Source organism: Populus euphratica, unplaced genomic scaffold (assembly GCF_000495115.2).
Source record: "Populus euphratica unplaced genomic scaffold, PopEup_1.0 scaffold103.1, whole genome shotgun sequence".
NCBI lineage: Eukaryota > Viridiplantae > Streptophyta > Magnoliopsida > Malpighiales > Salicaceae > Populus > Populus euphratica.
This window is the reverse complement of record NW_011499891.1, coordinates 809216-827810: the sequence shown is the minus strand read 5'-3', so window position 1 is coordinate 827810 and position 18595 is coordinate 809216. Positions and strand designations below refer to the sequence as shown.

The 18595-nt window shown below is 32.0% G+C and overlaps 1 protein-coding gene and 1 long non-coding RNA gene across 3 annotated transcripts; one reads left to right on the top strand and one right to left on the bottom strand.

Annotated features, from left to right (window-relative positions):
- Positions 1-5723: 5723 nt before the first annotated feature.
- Positions 5724-8386, top strand: LOC105131240 (uncharacterized). Of its 2 annotated transcripts, none has more exons than XR_843396.1 (2): positions 5724-6106; positions 8006-8386. It is a non-coding gene; the product is annotated as an uncharacterized LOC105131240 (long non-coding RNA). The 2 variants fall into 2 exon arrangements; XR_843395.1 differs by having other exon boundaries at positions 6242-8371.
- A 6573-nt stretch (positions 8387-14959) lies between these two features.
- Positions 14960-18392, bottom strand: LOC105131239 (calcium-transporting ATPase 12, plasma membrane-type-like). Its single transcript, XM_011034112.1, has one exon. The coding sequence runs from the start codon at positions 18169-18171 to the stop codon at positions 15118-15120; it is 3054 nt and encodes a 1017-aa protein (XP_011032414.1). The 5' UTR covers positions 18172-18392; the 3' UTR covers positions 14960-15117.
- Positions 18393-18595: the final 203 nt, after the last annotated feature.

Below are 18595 nucleotides of genomic sequence, written 5' to 3'. Positions count from 1 at the left end.
ATTTTAAGTCTCGTGACTCTCTTTCTTTTATCTCTTTTTTTCTCCTCCTCTCTCACCCCCACCCTCCCCCCTTCCTCCCCTATCACCACCAGCTGGATATCTCTCCCCCCACCGCCAAAAACACCACGAGAAGCTCGAAAACACTCGTCTCTCTCTACATCACCCATCTCTCTCCTTCTATAGCTCTACCCACAACAATCTCTTTCTTTCTCTCTCTACCAGCAGCGGAGTAGCCACACTACAACCGAAACACCACCATCAGTCATCCTCATCAGCCACATTTAACTTCTAGAACTATATTATTGAACATTTTCCGTCTATTAATTTCATATAATTTATGTTTAATCGATATTAATTTGACTTTATTGAATATTAGGATTTTAAATTAGAAATTATTTTAATTATAATTAATTTATGTTTAATTTAGTTATTTAGTGAATTAATAAAAGTATATGTTTTAAATTTTAGTATTCATTCAGGTTAAATTATGAATTAAAAAAAATTATATATTTTTTTATTTAATAATTAGGTTATTTTATTAAAAAAAATTAATTATTTAATGTTGTTATTGATTATGAATTAATAAAATTATGTTTGAAATAATAGTATTGATTTTGGTTAAATTATGAATTAAGCTAATTAGATATATTTTAGTTGATAATTAGATTATTTTATTAAATAATCAATTATTTTAGGTTGTTGTTAATTCTGAATTAATAAAATTATATGTTTGAAATGTTAATGTTGATTTAGGTTAAATTATAGATTAAGTTAATTAGATAAATTCTTAGTTGATAATTGTGTACTTTAATTAATACTAAGATATTAATATATTAGAATTATATTATATTGTGTTGTTTAACAAGATGTTTAATAATTTTAAAATATTTGTTTTCATGGTGGTATCATTGCCAATGCCAACAATGATATTACTTATAAATAAAGAAAACCATAAAATTCTAACTGCTATATTAAACGTATCATTTAATGAATTATCAAAAATATAATGTGAATGGCTTGGTTAAAATATTTTAAAATAAAAGATGAAATTATTTAAAGAATGTTGCAAATCAAGACTAATCAAACTTGTTATATGGATGTACCAATCTATAATAACAATGGTATGAATTCAAAGTTTTGGTTTCATGAAGAGTAATGAGATTGAGAAGCTAGAACTTACTTGATAGTAAAACTAGATAAGAAAGCTTTTCTAGTATAAAATTAACTTGGTTTCCAAATAATTCTTGGATAATTATATAAGTATCACAAACAACCTGTCCATTTTGATTGATTAGTAATACTAATAGACAATTTTAAGTGTAGAAAATTATTAATATGAAACTTCATTTAAGTTAAATATTTTATGATAAATCTTACTAATGTTCACAAGTTTCATCGTGATAAATTATGCATTTAGCTGTTGCATCTGGAATGAAGTACAATTATATTTGATTTTTCTTATTTGAATATTAATTACTTATTTTCAATTGATTATTTTAAATAAATTAATTATATGTTTTGTGTATTTTTTGTTAATATATTAGCTACTAAAAATTAAATTAAATTATAAACAGATAAAAATATCATAAAATAATAACATACAAAAATATAAATTAATAAATTTAAATATTATGCTGCTACTGCCAAGTCGAGATCGAGAAGACAATATTTTTTTTATGATTTACTCATGTCAATTAATAACAATAATATCATGCTTCATACACCTTTAGAAAAGAAAGAAGGCAACAAATCTACTAGTACCCTTACCATTTAGGACCTAACAACCATTGAAATACATGGATAATTATTGTAATTTATAGTAAATTATTTATTTTTTTACATTGTATTTTCATTTTTTTTTAATCTCCAATCTTTTATTGTCCATGATTTCATTTATCATTTCTTAGTTTACCAAAAAAAGATGTGAATGAAAATAAAAAGTTTGATGGCCAGAATCAAATGGAAAAAAAAAACTGTTTGGGGTGATAACAAAAGTTTGAAGGCCAATAAAAAATATTAACTCTAGAAAACTACCATAAATATAAATGTTTATAATATCTTTTCTTTGTTTTTTCAACTAAATATCTGTTTTTCTTTATCCATTCATTTATAACATACTAACTGAACATAATCTAAAATTCTAGTTTTGTAATTAGTTAGTAAAATTCTAGTTTTGTAATTAGTTAGGAAATATAAATGATAATTATAAAGATTTATTTAAAACAACGAGCAAAAATACAGGGTAAATTAATTAATATTTATTTGTTTTTGTATTTTAGAAATATTTTTTAAATTTTAAATTAATATTTTTTAATATTTTTAAATCATTTTAATATATTAATATAAAAAATAATTTTTTAAAATTAAAAAATTAATAATATATATTTTAATATAAAAATTTATTTAAAAAATAATAACCATCACACTCCAAATAACAACAAAGAAACTTTTAATAGCACCACTCCACCTTCGTGGTGGTAAATGATGGATGGTCTTTTGTACTTCCATCTTGTTGGCAAAGAAAAGGGAGACTTTGATTAAAAATTAAAATTAAATTTAAATAGAAAAGGTAAAAGTAAAAGTAAAAGAGACCCACTTAGGTTAGTAAAGAGTACAGTCGGATAATCCATTAAGACAGCACTTCCACTAATCATTGGCCTTCTTTCACTACATAAAGATGCAGATATAAAGCTCCATCGAGAAATAGCTTTGTTGGGAAGCCATCATTCCATTCTCCATGCTTGTGCTCATCAATATAGCATCCCAAGAAGAAGAAGAAGAAGTGGTGGTCTCTGTTTTACCGCAGTTAAAACTCGTGGATAAAAACTCCTCCAATTCATTATAACTAAAACTTGCAAATATTTAGTGTTTTTTCATGGTTATTAAAGATTAGCGCTCATGAAATTAGTTAAGTTGGATGTCATGTAAATTGATTTAAATATCTATATTAATTAAAAAAAACTTGTGATTATAAACAAAACAAACTACTGCAATATCAAAGAAACAGCAATGCAGCTGTATGTGTAAAAAATGGAAGATTTAACGGTGAGAATTGATTGAGAGCACAGATTGCAGGGTACTCTTGAGAATTTAAGAAGGGATGGGTCCAATGTTTTTGTAAGGCCCATAAGAAGGGCCCATCCTTGAGCAGAGATGGGCCCAAAGTACATGACAGTACAACGTCGTGGGAATCATTTCCTTGCTGTTGCCTCATGATAGCTACATCCATCCATCCATCCATTGTGCACACAAATTAAAAAGAAGAACAAAATAAAGATAAGAACAATTATCATTACCACTTCAATGATAACTGGGGTTCTATGATACTTTTACAAGCCTTTTGCCTGATTTAACACGCTTTTAATTCAGTGTGGTGAAATAAACGGTGCCCCAAAGTGGAATTCCTCACAATCTCTTGTCTTACATGGTGTGTGTGTGTGTGTGTGTTCGTGTCTGTGTATGTAGTTATATCTCCCCTCTTCATGATTTCTTTTGATTACATCAACTCATTTCTAATTACCTTCAACAAGAGAGCAAATATTTCCCCCCCATGTCCTCGATACAGAAAGCGGCTGGGACGTTGTATTTTTGAAACTTCTGAAATATTTATATTTTTTTAGTATTTTTTGTTGTTTTGATGTATAGATGTTAAAAATAAAAAAATAAAAATTATTTTTATATATTTTCAAGTTAAAAATAATCAAATATAACAATAAATTAAATCTATGAACAAATAGAAAAGTTTGGGAACACCTCAAGGTTGTAGTTGGGATGGTATATCCAATCTAGGTCAAATCATTCAACTCCTAATAAAAACAGTTTGATCTGTGCTTACAAATTAACTTAATGATCCAATAACTGAGAAGTATAATAACTATATTAGATAACCATGCCTTCTTCTTTAAGTTGTAACAGTGAGAAGGGATTCTCGACTTCAATTTAAGCAATTAGAGCTTTGCTAACTTGTCTTAATTAGCGTGATTTGATGTGGCTAATTACAAGTAGTTTAAGTATTAGTTGTGCTAATCAAAGACTTTGCATACGCTCTGTAAATCTGGAAAAAAGATGAAAAAAATAAAAAACCAACAAGGAAAAGGAAAAGAATAAGAAAAAACTCCCAGTTGTCTTTAAACAAAATGGCAACGCTCGAATTATAGACACCATACAGATGGTCGGCTGGAAGATATGTCTGAATCAACCACACAACATGTAGACAATTAAGGAAAAAAGGAAAAAACTTTCTGCCACGCCATAAAGAAGAAAGTAAAGGCATGGATATATAAAATTAAAGGTATCATGCATGCTTAATCAGCTACAGTTGATTAGGGTTTAGGGCTTAGAGCCGCCGGTGATCGGTTAATGGGAGCATATATATACAATTATAGTGTAAGGCAAATTCCCTACCATACAATCCAATGTCTTGAACCTCCTAAACAACTTGATTAAGAGAATAAATTAAAGGATGAAAAGGAGCAGCAGGAAGTCCAAATCACAACCAACTCTCATCAAAGCGTAAGTAATCTCTTTTCTAATTTCCAAAGTCGAAGGCATCACTTTACAGGCTAATGTTCCATGTGTTACCTCCTAAGTGGTATACAAGTTCTTCAAAATAATTGCTTCCAGTGTGCGACTGGCACCAATGAAAAAGCAGATCGATCTAGCTAGTAGGCTTACGCTGATATATAATTAAGGAATTGTGGAGAATAAACATGTTACCATCATTGATGAACGAACGAGAGGGCCACGTACAAAAAGCAATCTTCCAAGTAAATTATGCACCCCCCCCATCAAGAGAAAAGATGGGTTTTGATAGGCTAAGGTGCTTTTTCCTGTTTTTCCTTTCTTTTGCTTTATGTGTCAACCTTATGGAGCAGCTATGAAGCCATGCAAACTGGTCCCCTGTATGCTACTTGCGTTTCATGCTCTTTTTGGTTCATAGTTGATGCTTACTTTATAACAACCCAGAGGGAGGGAGGGAGGGGGAGGTGTCATCAATGGAAGGGTCTTCCAGCTAAAGTTACAGGAGGCAGCCCTTGGGAAATTTAGAAAACCTCACTAACCTCTCTGCATGTGGTGGCCTAGGCGTGACAATATTCAATTTTTCTTTTTGGGACCACCCTATTTTTTTTTCTTTCTCTGAGTTCTACTTTTCAATTTTCCTTTTAGAGCTTTTTTTCCCTTTTCCTGTTTAGTTTAGTTTCCAACATGCTTGCCTGCCCAAGATCTGACCAGGTTTAGGGCTAAGATACTGTATTACTGGGTCATTTATTTTGTTTCAAACAACATGGTTTATTTTTCGTAATTTTTTTGTTTTGATCCGACTGAGTCTTACCTGAATTATATCAAGGAAACCAAAGAGGTTGTGGGCAATCCGCTAGGACATCTAAATTTGACGAGTTATTATCCAGAGCAATATGAAGTAATACCCGGCTCGAGTCAAATTCCGAATTGTTAAGTCATATTTTTAGTTGCTCTCTTACTGTATTATATGATACAGTTAAAAGCGTGGCCTAGTTGTTCAGCAGATGTATTCCACAAATTATCGTCCATAGTGCCAAACATATTTTAAGAAAATAATTAATTTATGTAGAATAATGGATCAAGTATTATTTTGAAAAATAGTTTAATACAAAAATATCTCTACCGTTTAAAATTAGAAAAGAAAATTGTATTGATGTATGGTGGTTTATGGCATCTTAGAATCCTAGTCACATAGAGAATAGTGGGGTTGCAAGCAACTGGAGGAAGTAGCTAGAGATTTAACTCCTCTATAAGTATTCCTCTCTACTTGTATATATCCTCCCATATCCTTCCTTATCTATGAAAACCTTCAACCAGAAGAAAGATGAAGAGGCAGCTTCAAGCCCTGAACAAGTGCATCGCCGAGAGCGGATAGACCCAATCATGCACCACTAGTAGTTGAAGCTGCCAGCATGATCTGAGCTTTCCTTAATTTTCCAATACGGGAAAGACTAGATCATGTGGTAGTTTCATCTATTGATGGTAGCATGGAAAACCCTAATCAACTTAAACCCTATTTTCATCCACTGATCTTTTTCTTCAGACACCCCATTAGGATTCTGTCTCGGAAAGAACACTGGATAAGGTAAGTCATCTTTTTCTGTTTGATTTTTTTTTTCTGATCTGTGTGTGTGTGTGTGTGTGTGTGTTCCTTTATTGTCCTGTTTCTTCTTTCTCTGACCACCTTCTGCTCTTTGATGTTGGGATGCTTCTTTCGTAGTATCTGAAGTTGTTTATGGACTATGTCTGTGTGTTCTCCTTTTCTACTAGCGAGATGTGATCTCTTAGGGTTGTAACCTGTGGGAGACAATTTTTTTGTCTTAGCCTGGTTGGTGCTTTTGAGATCTATCTTCTTGTGCCTTGAAGAGAGTGTGCTTTTATACTCCTCCTGTACGGTCATGTCAATTTCTGATACTGTGTGTGGGAGGCGTGGGAATATGGGAGTGGAGGTCTGGGGTGGGTTTTGTTCATGAGTCAATAAAATTGTAAGCATGAAAATGGCTAAGTAATGGCTGCAAATGCATGAAATATTGGACCAGTCCATATAATGATGAATGAACATGACATAAATCTGTGCAACTGGGTCTGAATAGGGCCTCAGATCTGGTAGAGGACAAGACAGCTTTTCTCCTCCTTGTCATCTTCGTTTACAACTGAGGAAATTCAAGCACCACAGGTGAGATCATACGTATTTCTTTTATTGATGATGAAGAAATAAACAGATTAATCTTGGACCCTGTAAGCACACCCCCTAGTGGAACCTCACAGCTCCAGGGATCTCACTCTAGAATGCAACAAAACCCATTTTTGGATTCTCAAAATCTCTCAGACAACCATATTTGTGGAGTTTTTTAAGGACATGAAAAAAAATAAGTGTAGAACCAATTTTATTTCTCAGTATAGCTGCTGGATGGATATTGTCAATTTGTAATGGATCTCGAATTTTAATACAAACTTTATATCAAATATGGTTACACCAAGTGATTAATTAAAAAAAAAAAAACTATACCAAGCCATTAATTTTATGTTCTATTCTTAATTGCAATCATTATTTTAACATCTAATTAACCGACCTTTATCAAATATTTCAACTAGATGACGAATTCAAATAAATTAAGGTCCAAGTAGAAGGAAAGCATGTATACAAATGGTTTCTTATCTCTTGGTTAATCAGTCCATATTTTCTCTACGTTTTTCCATTTTTCTTCAGAGAAACAACAATTATAAATTGTGATATTGTCTCCAAATTCGTTGTTCTTGACTAATAGTAAGCATTTCTTTCTTGCTTTCTATCCTTTATTTTGGTGGGATGAAGTATATGCTCTTTGGAAGAAGCTAGTATGGTCAATTTTCTACGCCATGAACGTCATGGCACTGCCTAATTAATATGTGGAGTCATAGAATTTCTTCCTCCAATTTGGATATATCTCTATCATTGTATTAGACGGTGCATGCCTGTCTGGTGAGCTAGAGTAGTTGCTGTAGTAATTAATTTAAGGGACGAATATAATTTTTCTGACATGAGTACTGTCAGCTCCTAATTACTTACCGACTTTTATTTATTTTTATTTTTTTAATCCATTCTTCATTTGTTTAACAAGAACTCTGTTAACTAGTATCTCCAAACTAAATTCATAGTTGAGAAATCTATTAAAAGACTTAACTAAGTGGCCTAAACATTGGATTAAGCGATCGTTTAATCATCTCTAGCACTGCAGCTTTCATATGAAACAAGAATGGTGAAACCCTGTATATAGAAGGAGGAAACCTTCCTGTGAGGTGCACTCCATCAATGTTTAGGGCAATCTTGTGTTTCTCATTACTTGGGTTGTTGTAAGATGTCATGTTTTGTCTTTGTTTGGAAACTCGATTTGGCTTGGCTCCATAAAAGCTTTAAAAGATTCCCAAAAGCCACCCACGTAGAAGAAACGTCACCAATCTGCCTCTCTTCACGGGTTTTCTTTTTGTCTCCATCTTAATTCAGGTACAGGAACACATGGTTTTTGGGTTCCTTAATAGGGTTTGTTTCGAGCCATTAATGGGACTTTCACATGAAGTCAACTAACCCTAGCAGGCATCTTCTCGACGCTGGCATCGTTTGGTCAATTACTCAAGTGGGTGACAGGCACAAGGGTTAGAGTAGGACGTGACATCTTAAGCCCAGTACAAACCTTCTTGATCAAAGGCAGTTGTTTCAAATTTCAAGGATTTGAACACTTGAGGGTAGGAATATTAAAGTCTAGGTTGAAAGATATACAAAGAGGTTCTCTTTAGTTCTCAAAGATTGACGTGAGCCTTCTCTCTGTGACCCTGTTTAGTACCAATAATAATGTTTTAGCATCCAGCAGCCTATTGAGGTGGGTGACCTATCGAGGTGGGTGATCACTGTTTTCTTAAAAGAATGGCTTTGAAAAATGCAAGATCTTATACATGAAGCTTGTGGATTTCTGCCTCTCATGGAACACTACAATGAAGCATCTTCTTGGAAAAAAAACAAGATAGTTCTTGATCAATTCAGTAACTCCATGACTTCCAGCTATAAATTGAAAACAATGGATTACAGTGTTTGGTATTATAATAGTTTTTAAAAATATAATTTAAAAAATTATTTTTTAAAAAATAATTTGAGAACATCCAATGCATGCTACATTTAAAATTAAAGCAACTCTCATTTACTCTCTTTTTTTCCGTGCAGTGAAACTATGCACTGTTTATATTTTTGGAGTGAATAGCATGAATAGATTAAATTTATTCATACTGTTTACATAAATAATATTTTTTCTTTAAAAAATTAGTATAGTAAATTAAATTTATTCGTATTGTTTACGTTCACATGAATAATAATTATTTTATAAAAAACTTAATTTAGAGTGAATTAAATTCACTTATATTGTTTGTGTGAGTAATATTGTTTTTAAAAAAACTAATATAGAGTGAATTAAATTTAATATTCACATGAATAATAATTTTTTTATAAAAAAACCTAATTTAGAGTGAATTAAATTCATTTATACTGTTTATGTGAATAATATTTTTTTAAAAAAAATTAATGTAAAGTGAATTAAATTTACTTTTATTATAATTTTAATTTTATTCTTGATAATATTTTACTTAATTTTATTGCATGTTTAAAAAATTATATAAATTATAATTTTTATTGGATAAATTTTTTATGTAATAGAATTATAGATAGTTAATGAAACAATAAAAAATATTATTTATTTTATAATTTAATAATAGAAATTAAATTTATGATATTTAAATTTAAAATTATATATATATAATCCTCTTAACAATACGCGGATGAAAATCTGAGGACAAGCGGAAGATCTCGGAGGTTTTTTTTATTTACAATTCAAATAAAAAATATATATTTTAATTAGTATAACAGGAAAAAATATTTCTCATGCGTAAAAAATTTCAAAACTGGCTGAATAAATGGTGTCTGCGCAACTTGAGATGTACATGTCTCACCCGCGCAACTTGTCTTCTTTGCTAGCTCATTTCTTCATTTAGTCTCTCAATTTGTCTTTTGTACAATAAAATTAAATACATTATAAAATATTCGATGATGACTTATTGTGATGTTATATTAGTAATTAAAACCAATTAAATTAAAATTATTGTTAAAGACAGAATTTAAATTAGATATTTTTTTAAGAAATTAAACGCATGCTTCGGAAGATTAAATAAATTGTGTAATAGATACGTTATCTTTTTGAAAAATAGGAAAATATCATAAAAAATACAAGTAAAATTGGAACAATGATATTCAAAACATTTTATAGTTTTTTTAATAAATAAAATCACTAAATAATTTAATTAAGATCCATACAAGCTGGGAGTTGATATGCTTAAAAATAAAATAATTGAGATCAGTTCATTTTAAAATATTAATTTAAGGTTATTGTATATATAATTAAATATTAATTATCACTACGTATAAAACAAAAAAAAATCTGAGGTAATTTAATTTTAAAATATTTAAATTTATTTATGTATTTCAAATTAAATAAGTAGTCCTCTATCTTAAAAATTAATCATCCCTTTTCATGATTTTATAAAAAATCACCTTCCACTCTTAAAAACTCTAAAAAATTAAGAAGTTGATTTTTAAGATTTTTATCAGATTTTGTTTAGTGTTTTACTCAACATATTCAAAAACTAGAATAGCTTCATAATTAACTCAACTCTGGAGAATCATTCTCCAACTTATTGAAGTTGAATGTTTTAAATTATTTGGGAATTAAGGAAGAATTATTTTTAAAAAAATAGCAGATGATATAATTAATTATATAGTCATTTTGTACTTCTGTGCACACTTATGATGATAAAAATTGCCATCCAAGCATACAAAATCTTAATTATAACTTGCACAAACCAAGAAAGTGGTGACCATTTCATTTGAGTTGGAGGCACACAGCCATCGAACTCACTGATTTTTTTTTTCCTGAATTTATTTCTTGTTTAACGTACATTTCGGTGATCAGCAATATCATCCTCTCTTTTTTTTTGAATAATTTAAAAATATTATAACCGATATTTATCATCTTCTTTTTTTTTTCCTCTTATTTTTTAATTACAAATCTAAACAATAGCCCCCTCACCCCCACCCTATTTTGCCACAAATCTTTGCAAATTCAACCACCTAATATAATGTTAGCATTATTATCTTGCTATATACAAATATTTGCAAATTCAACCACCTAATATAATGTTAGCATTATTATCTTGCTATATTGTTTTCTAAATATTCTCTATACTAAGTTAGCAAACTTTCTCATTTAATATTCTCTCACAAATTCTTGAGGACTAGTATAATCATTTTTTTTCATTTTGGTGTTAAATTTTTTTTCCCTTTAATCATTTTTAGGCTAAATTGACGGTTAATTACATTCAATTTGTTAAAAAACTAATATAATTAAAAGAATGAAAATTAAAAAAAAACTATGTGATAGTTTCAAAATTGCTAAGATATGTTTAATTTAGTTTTTAAACTTTTAGATTAATAACATTTTGGTGCCTTAAGTTTTTGAAAATTCAATTGATATACAAACTTCATTTTTTTTTATTTTAAGTTTCTGATATGAAATAAGAGAGAGAAAGTCATTAAATTCTAGTAATAGAAATAAAAGGTATTGATTAACACTATTTATAGCAATAAAAACAATCAATTTTGGTATTAACAAGTTTTATTTTAATATTCTCATTATTATTATTTAAGATGGTAAATTTAATATTGAGAAGTTTTTAAAATTATTTTTTTATTTTTTATTTTTAAATAAAATTTTAAATTGTTTAAAGCCACAAATATATTAATCAAGGTCTCTAAGTTTTAACTAAGAGTTTTGAATTAAAAATATAAATTAAAACTTGAAGTTTTGAGCATTAAAAAAAAAAAAAAAACAACTTAGTCATTGTATTTTGGGGCTACAAACGATGCGCATGGCCTAGGCCTCTTATTGATGAGCCAAAACTGCAGGCGCAGGTGCCCGCCTTACTCGCTTTATTTTTTTATTTCCTTTTTACCCTTAATCGTCTTTGTATTTCTTTTTTTCTTTCTATTTTAATGCATTTTTGCTCCCTAATTTATTTTTAAATTACCTTTTATTATCAATAATCTATATTTTTATTTAAATTTAAATAAAAAAAATCCTCATTTATTATTTAAATTTAAAAATTAGGTTTGATTTTGCTATCTTAATTCTGCTCCCTATTCTAGTTGTTATTTTTTTAAAAAAAATTATTTCATTAAAAAAAATCTCACATTCTTTATTATTGTATCATTAACAAAAAAATATTTTTAAATATAAAAAAATTATTAAATCTGATAAAGTATATAACAAGGATTACGAGTTTGGTCTATCAATATAAGTTCATTTGAGTTTTTTTTTTAATTGAATGTTATTTTTAATTAATTTTATTATTTAACATTAATTTAATTAAATATTCAATATTTTTATTTGTTTTTTATAGAATTATTATAGGTGATAGGTTTTGTTGGTTTTGTTAATTAATATAGATTATTTCAAGTAAATTTAATATTTTGTTATTTCAATATTAAAAAAATATTATTTATTATATCATTATTTTAATATTTTTTAAAATATGAGATCAAAATCTTTTTTAAAAAAAAATACATTAGTAAGGTCCTTTTTTTTCAAGTTCATTTTTTTTTTCTTTGGATCCGTAATCAATGATATAGTAGAATTCTAGTACGAAAATACCATTATATTAAAAAAAATATTTTCTAATGTTATTATCCAAAGCCCAAAACATAAAATTAGATATCCAGAAGTTCATGACTACAAGCCCAAAATCAGTTCCAAATGGGTGTGGTCAAGGAGTTGAAGAAAACCCCGTCACTGTCATTGCTCTCGAATACACTGCGGCACTGCCCCTCTTCTTAAAACACTACAGTCTCCACGGAGAAAGTCTGGAGCTTTCTCAATCTTTAATGGGTCCCATCTCAAAATGGGATTTAGAAAAGAAAGAAAGAAAGACGTCTCCTGACCAACAGGAGCTTGCGGTGGTGGGGCATTCCATTTTAAATTTTCAAGACAGTAAGGTACTCTTCTCTTTCTGTTTGATTCTGTCTCTATAAGTTTTTACTTTTCAAATATTCTTTTCTGTGTCTCTACACGACCAATAATACTTTGCTCTTTCAATCTTGTATTACTTCAATAAAAAAATAAAATGAAAAATCAAGGCAAAAGATTTCATATTGAACAATATATGGGAATTGGCCAAAGTAGATTTTCTTGGTAGTGATTGTTGTGGTAGCATTTGAAGATGCCTAAAAATGTGAAATGGGAATGAGGGGGGTATAATGCATACCATTTGCTTTATTATTTGATTTCAAAGGTGGGGTTTTGCTATGTTTGAGGGGGCAATTCAAGCATTTTTGATATAGCTAACGGTGTTTGATGAAGAGGATCACAGAAATTCTAGTTCTAATTAGCTAGGCTTGTGCTTTGTCATCAAATTAGCATTTTTTTTGCTGAAATTAGAGACAGTCTTTGAAATTTTTACTTCATGTTTCTGTTAATATATGTGATTGATTTTATACTGGAATTGGATAATGTTTTTTAATGGAGGCAATAGTAAAATAGTTCTCCCTGTAAGCTGGTAAATAAAATTTGCATAGAAGGGCATATCGAGACAGCATTGCATATTCAAATTTATGAGAAACTATAAACAAAGGACAAGAACAAAAGCACATTTTAAAAATAAGGACTTTTTGACTCCGAACTCCGAGTACCCTTGTAATATTAAAATCTAAATGAGAAGTTACAGAGGCACATGGAGAATACGAGGCTTAACTTCTCGAATCTGTCGCAATGGATTGTTTCTCTCTTCCCTTCCAAAACTTTTGCAGTTTTGGTATTGTGCCAAGCCACCAAACTTTGCTGTAAATTCCGAAATGAGAGTTCATGCTGTGGCATATGCCATCAGTTAGATTTCTTTTTTGATTTAAGTGTCAAATATATTATTTATGCCTCTAGGATGCCTATAGAAAATAAGTTGTTGAGCATGTGGGATCTTTAAACTGTGGATAGTGTAAAATTGATAGGAGCATAGAAGATAATAAAATTGATAAATATGGTTGAAGTTACTTTGACCATAGAAGCTATGACAGCTTTATTTTTTTCAAGTAGTCACCTTGAATATTTGTTATGATGATCTTCACTGCAGACCAGAATAAAATTCAGATTCGAAGTTTCTTCTGTTGTTTCCTTGCTTAATATGTTATGCAATTAGTTGCGTTTATGGTCCTTTTTCTTCTGTGGCACCATATATTTTAGACAGTGAATGTTCTATGTAGTGCGGGAGTTGCATGAGGACTGTAAGTCGAAGAACTGAAATACTAAGTTGCATGTTAATCATATTCTTACACATACTCATGCATTCTTAGAAGCGCGCGCGCATGGCCATGTATATCATAGGAACAAAGAAAATAGAATAGCTAAACAAGTATCATGAATAATGATAGGGGAAACTTTTGGGGTAAAGGTCATTGGTATGAAATAACCACTCTCAAAATCAACATATAATTTGTAATTCCACTAGACCTTGCTTTCCATCTCTCTAAAACTCCACTCTGTAGTTTACCGTTTGATGGAACTGTTCATGGGCGAGCTCACACCATTGCATGGGCGAACACTTTAAATCGTGTCTCCGTGTCAGTTCATGCATGTACATAAGTGCACAAGAGGGTTTGGAAACGAGTGCCAACTCGTATTTTCAAAAAATTTAAGTTTTTTTATTAAAAATTAATTTTTTTATATGTTTCAGATTGTTTTGATGTGTTAATTTTAAAAATAATTTTTAAAAATTAAAAAAAATTATCTTAATATATTTCAAAATAAAAAACACTTTAAAAAAATCACAACCATACTCCAAAAAAGTCCTACACGTGCTCAAATATCATGTCAGCTACTTTGTATTCTGATATTTGTTCATTGACCGTTTGTGTGAGTAACTTCTGCTTCACTACAACTAAGCTACATCTCAGTATGATTTGTAAAGAAACGGGGCATATATTATCATGCATGGTGCTGTAGTCGGCCTCTCTTGTACCTGCAATGACTTCGAAGTTATTAAAGCTTTGAAATGAGAATGGTTTCTTCTTAGATAGAATTTTCACAATCCATCTATGAGAATGTAGTGGTCTCTGCCAATAAATCCATGAGTTCCCATTTTGGAAAGAGCCTGAGTTAAATGACCTGATAGTTATTTCTCTCAATCAAATCCTAGGCTGAAAGGTCTCTTTTTGACCTAGCATTGCAGCCTCAGTGATGGAGGTTCCTTTTAAGTCTTTTTATTTGATTTTCTATTGGTGTGCCTGTAACGACAAATAGAAGCAATAAAAGATGAAAGTTAAATTAGAACAAGAATTTTCTCATGAATCGGGAATTACATGCAGAATATAAAGATATAAATGCAATGGCTAGATTCAGCATTTCCAGAAATTTGATTCTACATATTCTATAAAAGAAACTGCTAACAATAAGCATTGAAATCTAAATTTATATAAAACTTTCTTGTCAAGTCTTTCAGCGGGGGTGTGTAAGAGAGAAGGACAAATGTTGGTGGCTATATGTTTTTAGGATCCATAAGCTGCTTGGAAGAAACTGGAATGCACTTCACAAGACAACCAATTGGCCAAGACAGAACTGCAATGCCAATGCAGGCACCCCACTGTTCCCAATTCAACCTCTCAGTGCTGGCAAACTTCTTCAGAAGCTCCACCATTATCACTTGAAGAATTATTGTAACTCCAATGATTGCCAAAAATAACTTGTTCTTATGTATCCCCTTGAATATGTTCTTCTCCTCCAGCTTCCTTGCATTGAACTCATTAAACACCTGGCAGATGACAAAAGTGTTGAAGATGAGGGTGTTCTTAATTTTTTCATCCACACCAAATATGGCCTTTCCCTTGAATTGCAGAGTCAGTAAAATGGAAACCTGATACAGAGCCTGAGCAAGGAGGTTCCTCCACATGATTTTGGTAATAAGTGGCTCTGATCGACCCACAGGTGTCCTTGCCATGAGATCATTGGTGGGTTGCTCGGTAGCTAGGGCTAGTCCTCCCAAGGTGTCCATTATGAGAGTAACCCACAGCAGCTGGACTGCAGTTAGAGGGACTTTACCAGAAGAAATAGCTGCAACGAAGTTGATGGCTAGGGCAGCGACATTAACAGTGAGCTGAAATTGAATGAACTTCTGAATGTTGTTGTAGACACATCTCCCCCACCTCAACACAGTTACCACTGAGCTGAAGTTATCGTCCAATATGACTATGTCTGAGCTCTCCTTTGCCACCTCAGTCCCTTGAATTCCCATGGAGAGCCCAATATCTGCTTCCTTTAGAGCGGGGGCATCATTTGTGCCATCACCAGTGACTGCTACCACATGGCCTTTCTCCTTTAAACACTGGACCATCAGAAGCTTGTCAAACGGGGATGATCTTGCCATCACCTGGATATTGTCAATCATAGCCATTCTCTCTTCAGGTGAGTAGTTTCTGAATTGCACACCTTCTACTACAGCACCATTCTCCATGTCTTGTTCAGGACTGAGAATCCCACATTCAATAGCTATAGCTCTCGCTGTATGCACATTGTCACCGGTTATCATTTTAACTTTCACTCCTGCATTCTTACATGATTCAACCGCTGTTCTAACTCCTGGTCGGCATGGGTCTTTCAATCCAACAAAGCCCAACAAGCTCAACCCACTTTCTTGAAGCTTCTCGGAGGCCTGCCCATTGTCTTCTGCAACTTTTTTGTGGGCAAAAGCGAGGCATCGTAGGCTTTTGGATGCCATACCCTGAATTATGGCCCCAAGCTGCACTTTCTCTTCCTCATTGATGCTTTTTAGATCTCCATTTCTGACATAATAATTTGAACACATGGCTAGTATCATCTCAGCAGCTCCCTTCCAGTGCGTGTGAATTGTCTTCTCATTGTTTTTCCTCATCAATACTCCGCTTCCCTTTTTCTCAGAATTAAAGGTTTCTACGTGTATTATCTCACATTTTTCCTTTGTTTCATTGATATTCATTCCCAAATCCAACAGAGCCCAAGAAAGTATTGCCTTTTCAGTTGGACTACCAGTAATTTCAGGAACTAAAGTAGCATGTGATTTGTTAACAGTACCTGTTGTGTTTAGAGCAACCCCTTCTTGTAGTAACTGATAGACCTCTGATTCTATTTCAGTTAAAGAATCATCATCAATTGTCTCTTTCCCAAGCCAAAATTCTGTAACCTTCATCTGGTTCAAAGTAAGAGTGCCTGTTTTGTCTGTGCAGATTATTGTGGCTGAACCCATTGTTTCACAAGCAGAGAGTTTACGAACCACGGCATTATCTTTCATCATTCTCTTCATAGAGTAAGCTAGAGTTAGAGTAACAGCTAGTGGCAGACCTTCCGGAATTGCCACCACGACAATAGTTACGGCTGCAGCAATAATGCCCACAACTGAATCCAGCACATCACTGAACTTTGTCTGGCTCCCAATGTATTCTTTGCGACCATTGTCATCCTTAGAGTTTCCTGTAAAGTACCTTATCATCAGAACCGCAAGAACAAGGACGGCAACTGTCAATCCAACCTTCCCTATAGAAGAAGTGAGCTTGTTGAGGCGGGCTTGCAATGGAGTTTGCTCATCCAAATCATGACATATTGAACTCATCATCTCACCCCACGCTGTATTCATGCCAACAGATGTAACAACCATGAAACCAAAGCCATCAGTCACCTTTGTACCAGAGAGCAAGAAAGGGCTGTTCTTGCCATTCACCTCAACATGGTCGCTTTCACCAGTCATGCTGGATTCGTCCACTTTCAAAGAATAGCCATTCAAGAACATCCCGTCAGCAGGTATCTGGTCCCCTATCTTCAAAGACACCACATCCCCCACCACCACGTCAAAAATTGATAAATGATGGTGCCTTCCATCTCTCACTACTTGCACGTTTATATTGTTGCTCTCGTCAGATAACTTCTCAAATTGCTTGGATTGCTTGAAATTGCTGACAGAGGAGACAGCAATGACAAGAATTATAGCAACAATAATGCTTCCTCCATCATACCATCCTTCTTTCAGGCCATGCTGTTTGATACCAAATCCCAGAGACATGATAGCACAGACCAAAAGAATATTTATGGTCATGTCCTTGAATGCTTCAACAACGAAGCTTAGAAAGCTTTTCGCAGGAGGCTTCTTAAACCTATTTGCACCAAAAACATCCCTTCTATGCGCAACACCAGCCTCCTTTGCACCATTCTTGACATCAGTTTCTAGAATTGTGGTGGCAACTTGTGTAACTCCTCCCAGTTGTTTCAAAGATTCAAGGTTCTTTCCTTTCACCATATCTGCGAGTGTTCTCTGATCAACATTAATCAGAGAAACAAGGTTCTCACGCGGGGTATCATCACGAACGTCAAGAGCAACATAGGAGAGGGAACGCAAGAGCTTGGTCTGACTCTCAAGAGCCTTCTTGGACAAAGAACCAAGAAGCCTCGTGAAGTATATGGCCGTGTAAGCCATCCTCCATCTTCTCTGATTGCGTTTTGACTCTGGTAAGAGATTTTCTCCATCAAGACCGATTTGTTCTCCAGTTTTTCGAGATCGCATGGTCATGACTGCGTATATAGGAAAACAAGCTAGAGACACAGGTTTTTTTGGTTCTTGGAGAATAACGAAAAAGACAAGTTGAAAACGCACTCAAAAGTGTTTGTAAACAGCCTCTAGGGTTTTGATGATAGAGCCTGGATGGTGCTCTGCTTTATAGTAGAGGAAAAGCGTAGATTAATGTGGGATTCGCAGGAAGCTGCATTGTAATTTCCATGAATCTACCGTGTTGGTTCAAACATGAAAATTCAATTTTTTAAAAAAAATAATTTTGTGTATATATATATATTTATATATATATATATTAAAAAAAAAAATAATTTTGTGTGTATATATATATATATATTTAGATTGTTAATGTTATAAATACATCTAAAAAAATAAAAAATAAATATTATTTTAATATATTTTTAGATAAAAAAACTTCAAAAAG

Bases quoted from the DNA above. Each gene is read 5' to 3' on its own strand.
- LOC105131239 (XM_011034112.1), bottom strand. From the start codon at position 18,171: ATGACCATGCGATCTCGAAAAACTGGAGAACAAATCGGTCTTGATGGA.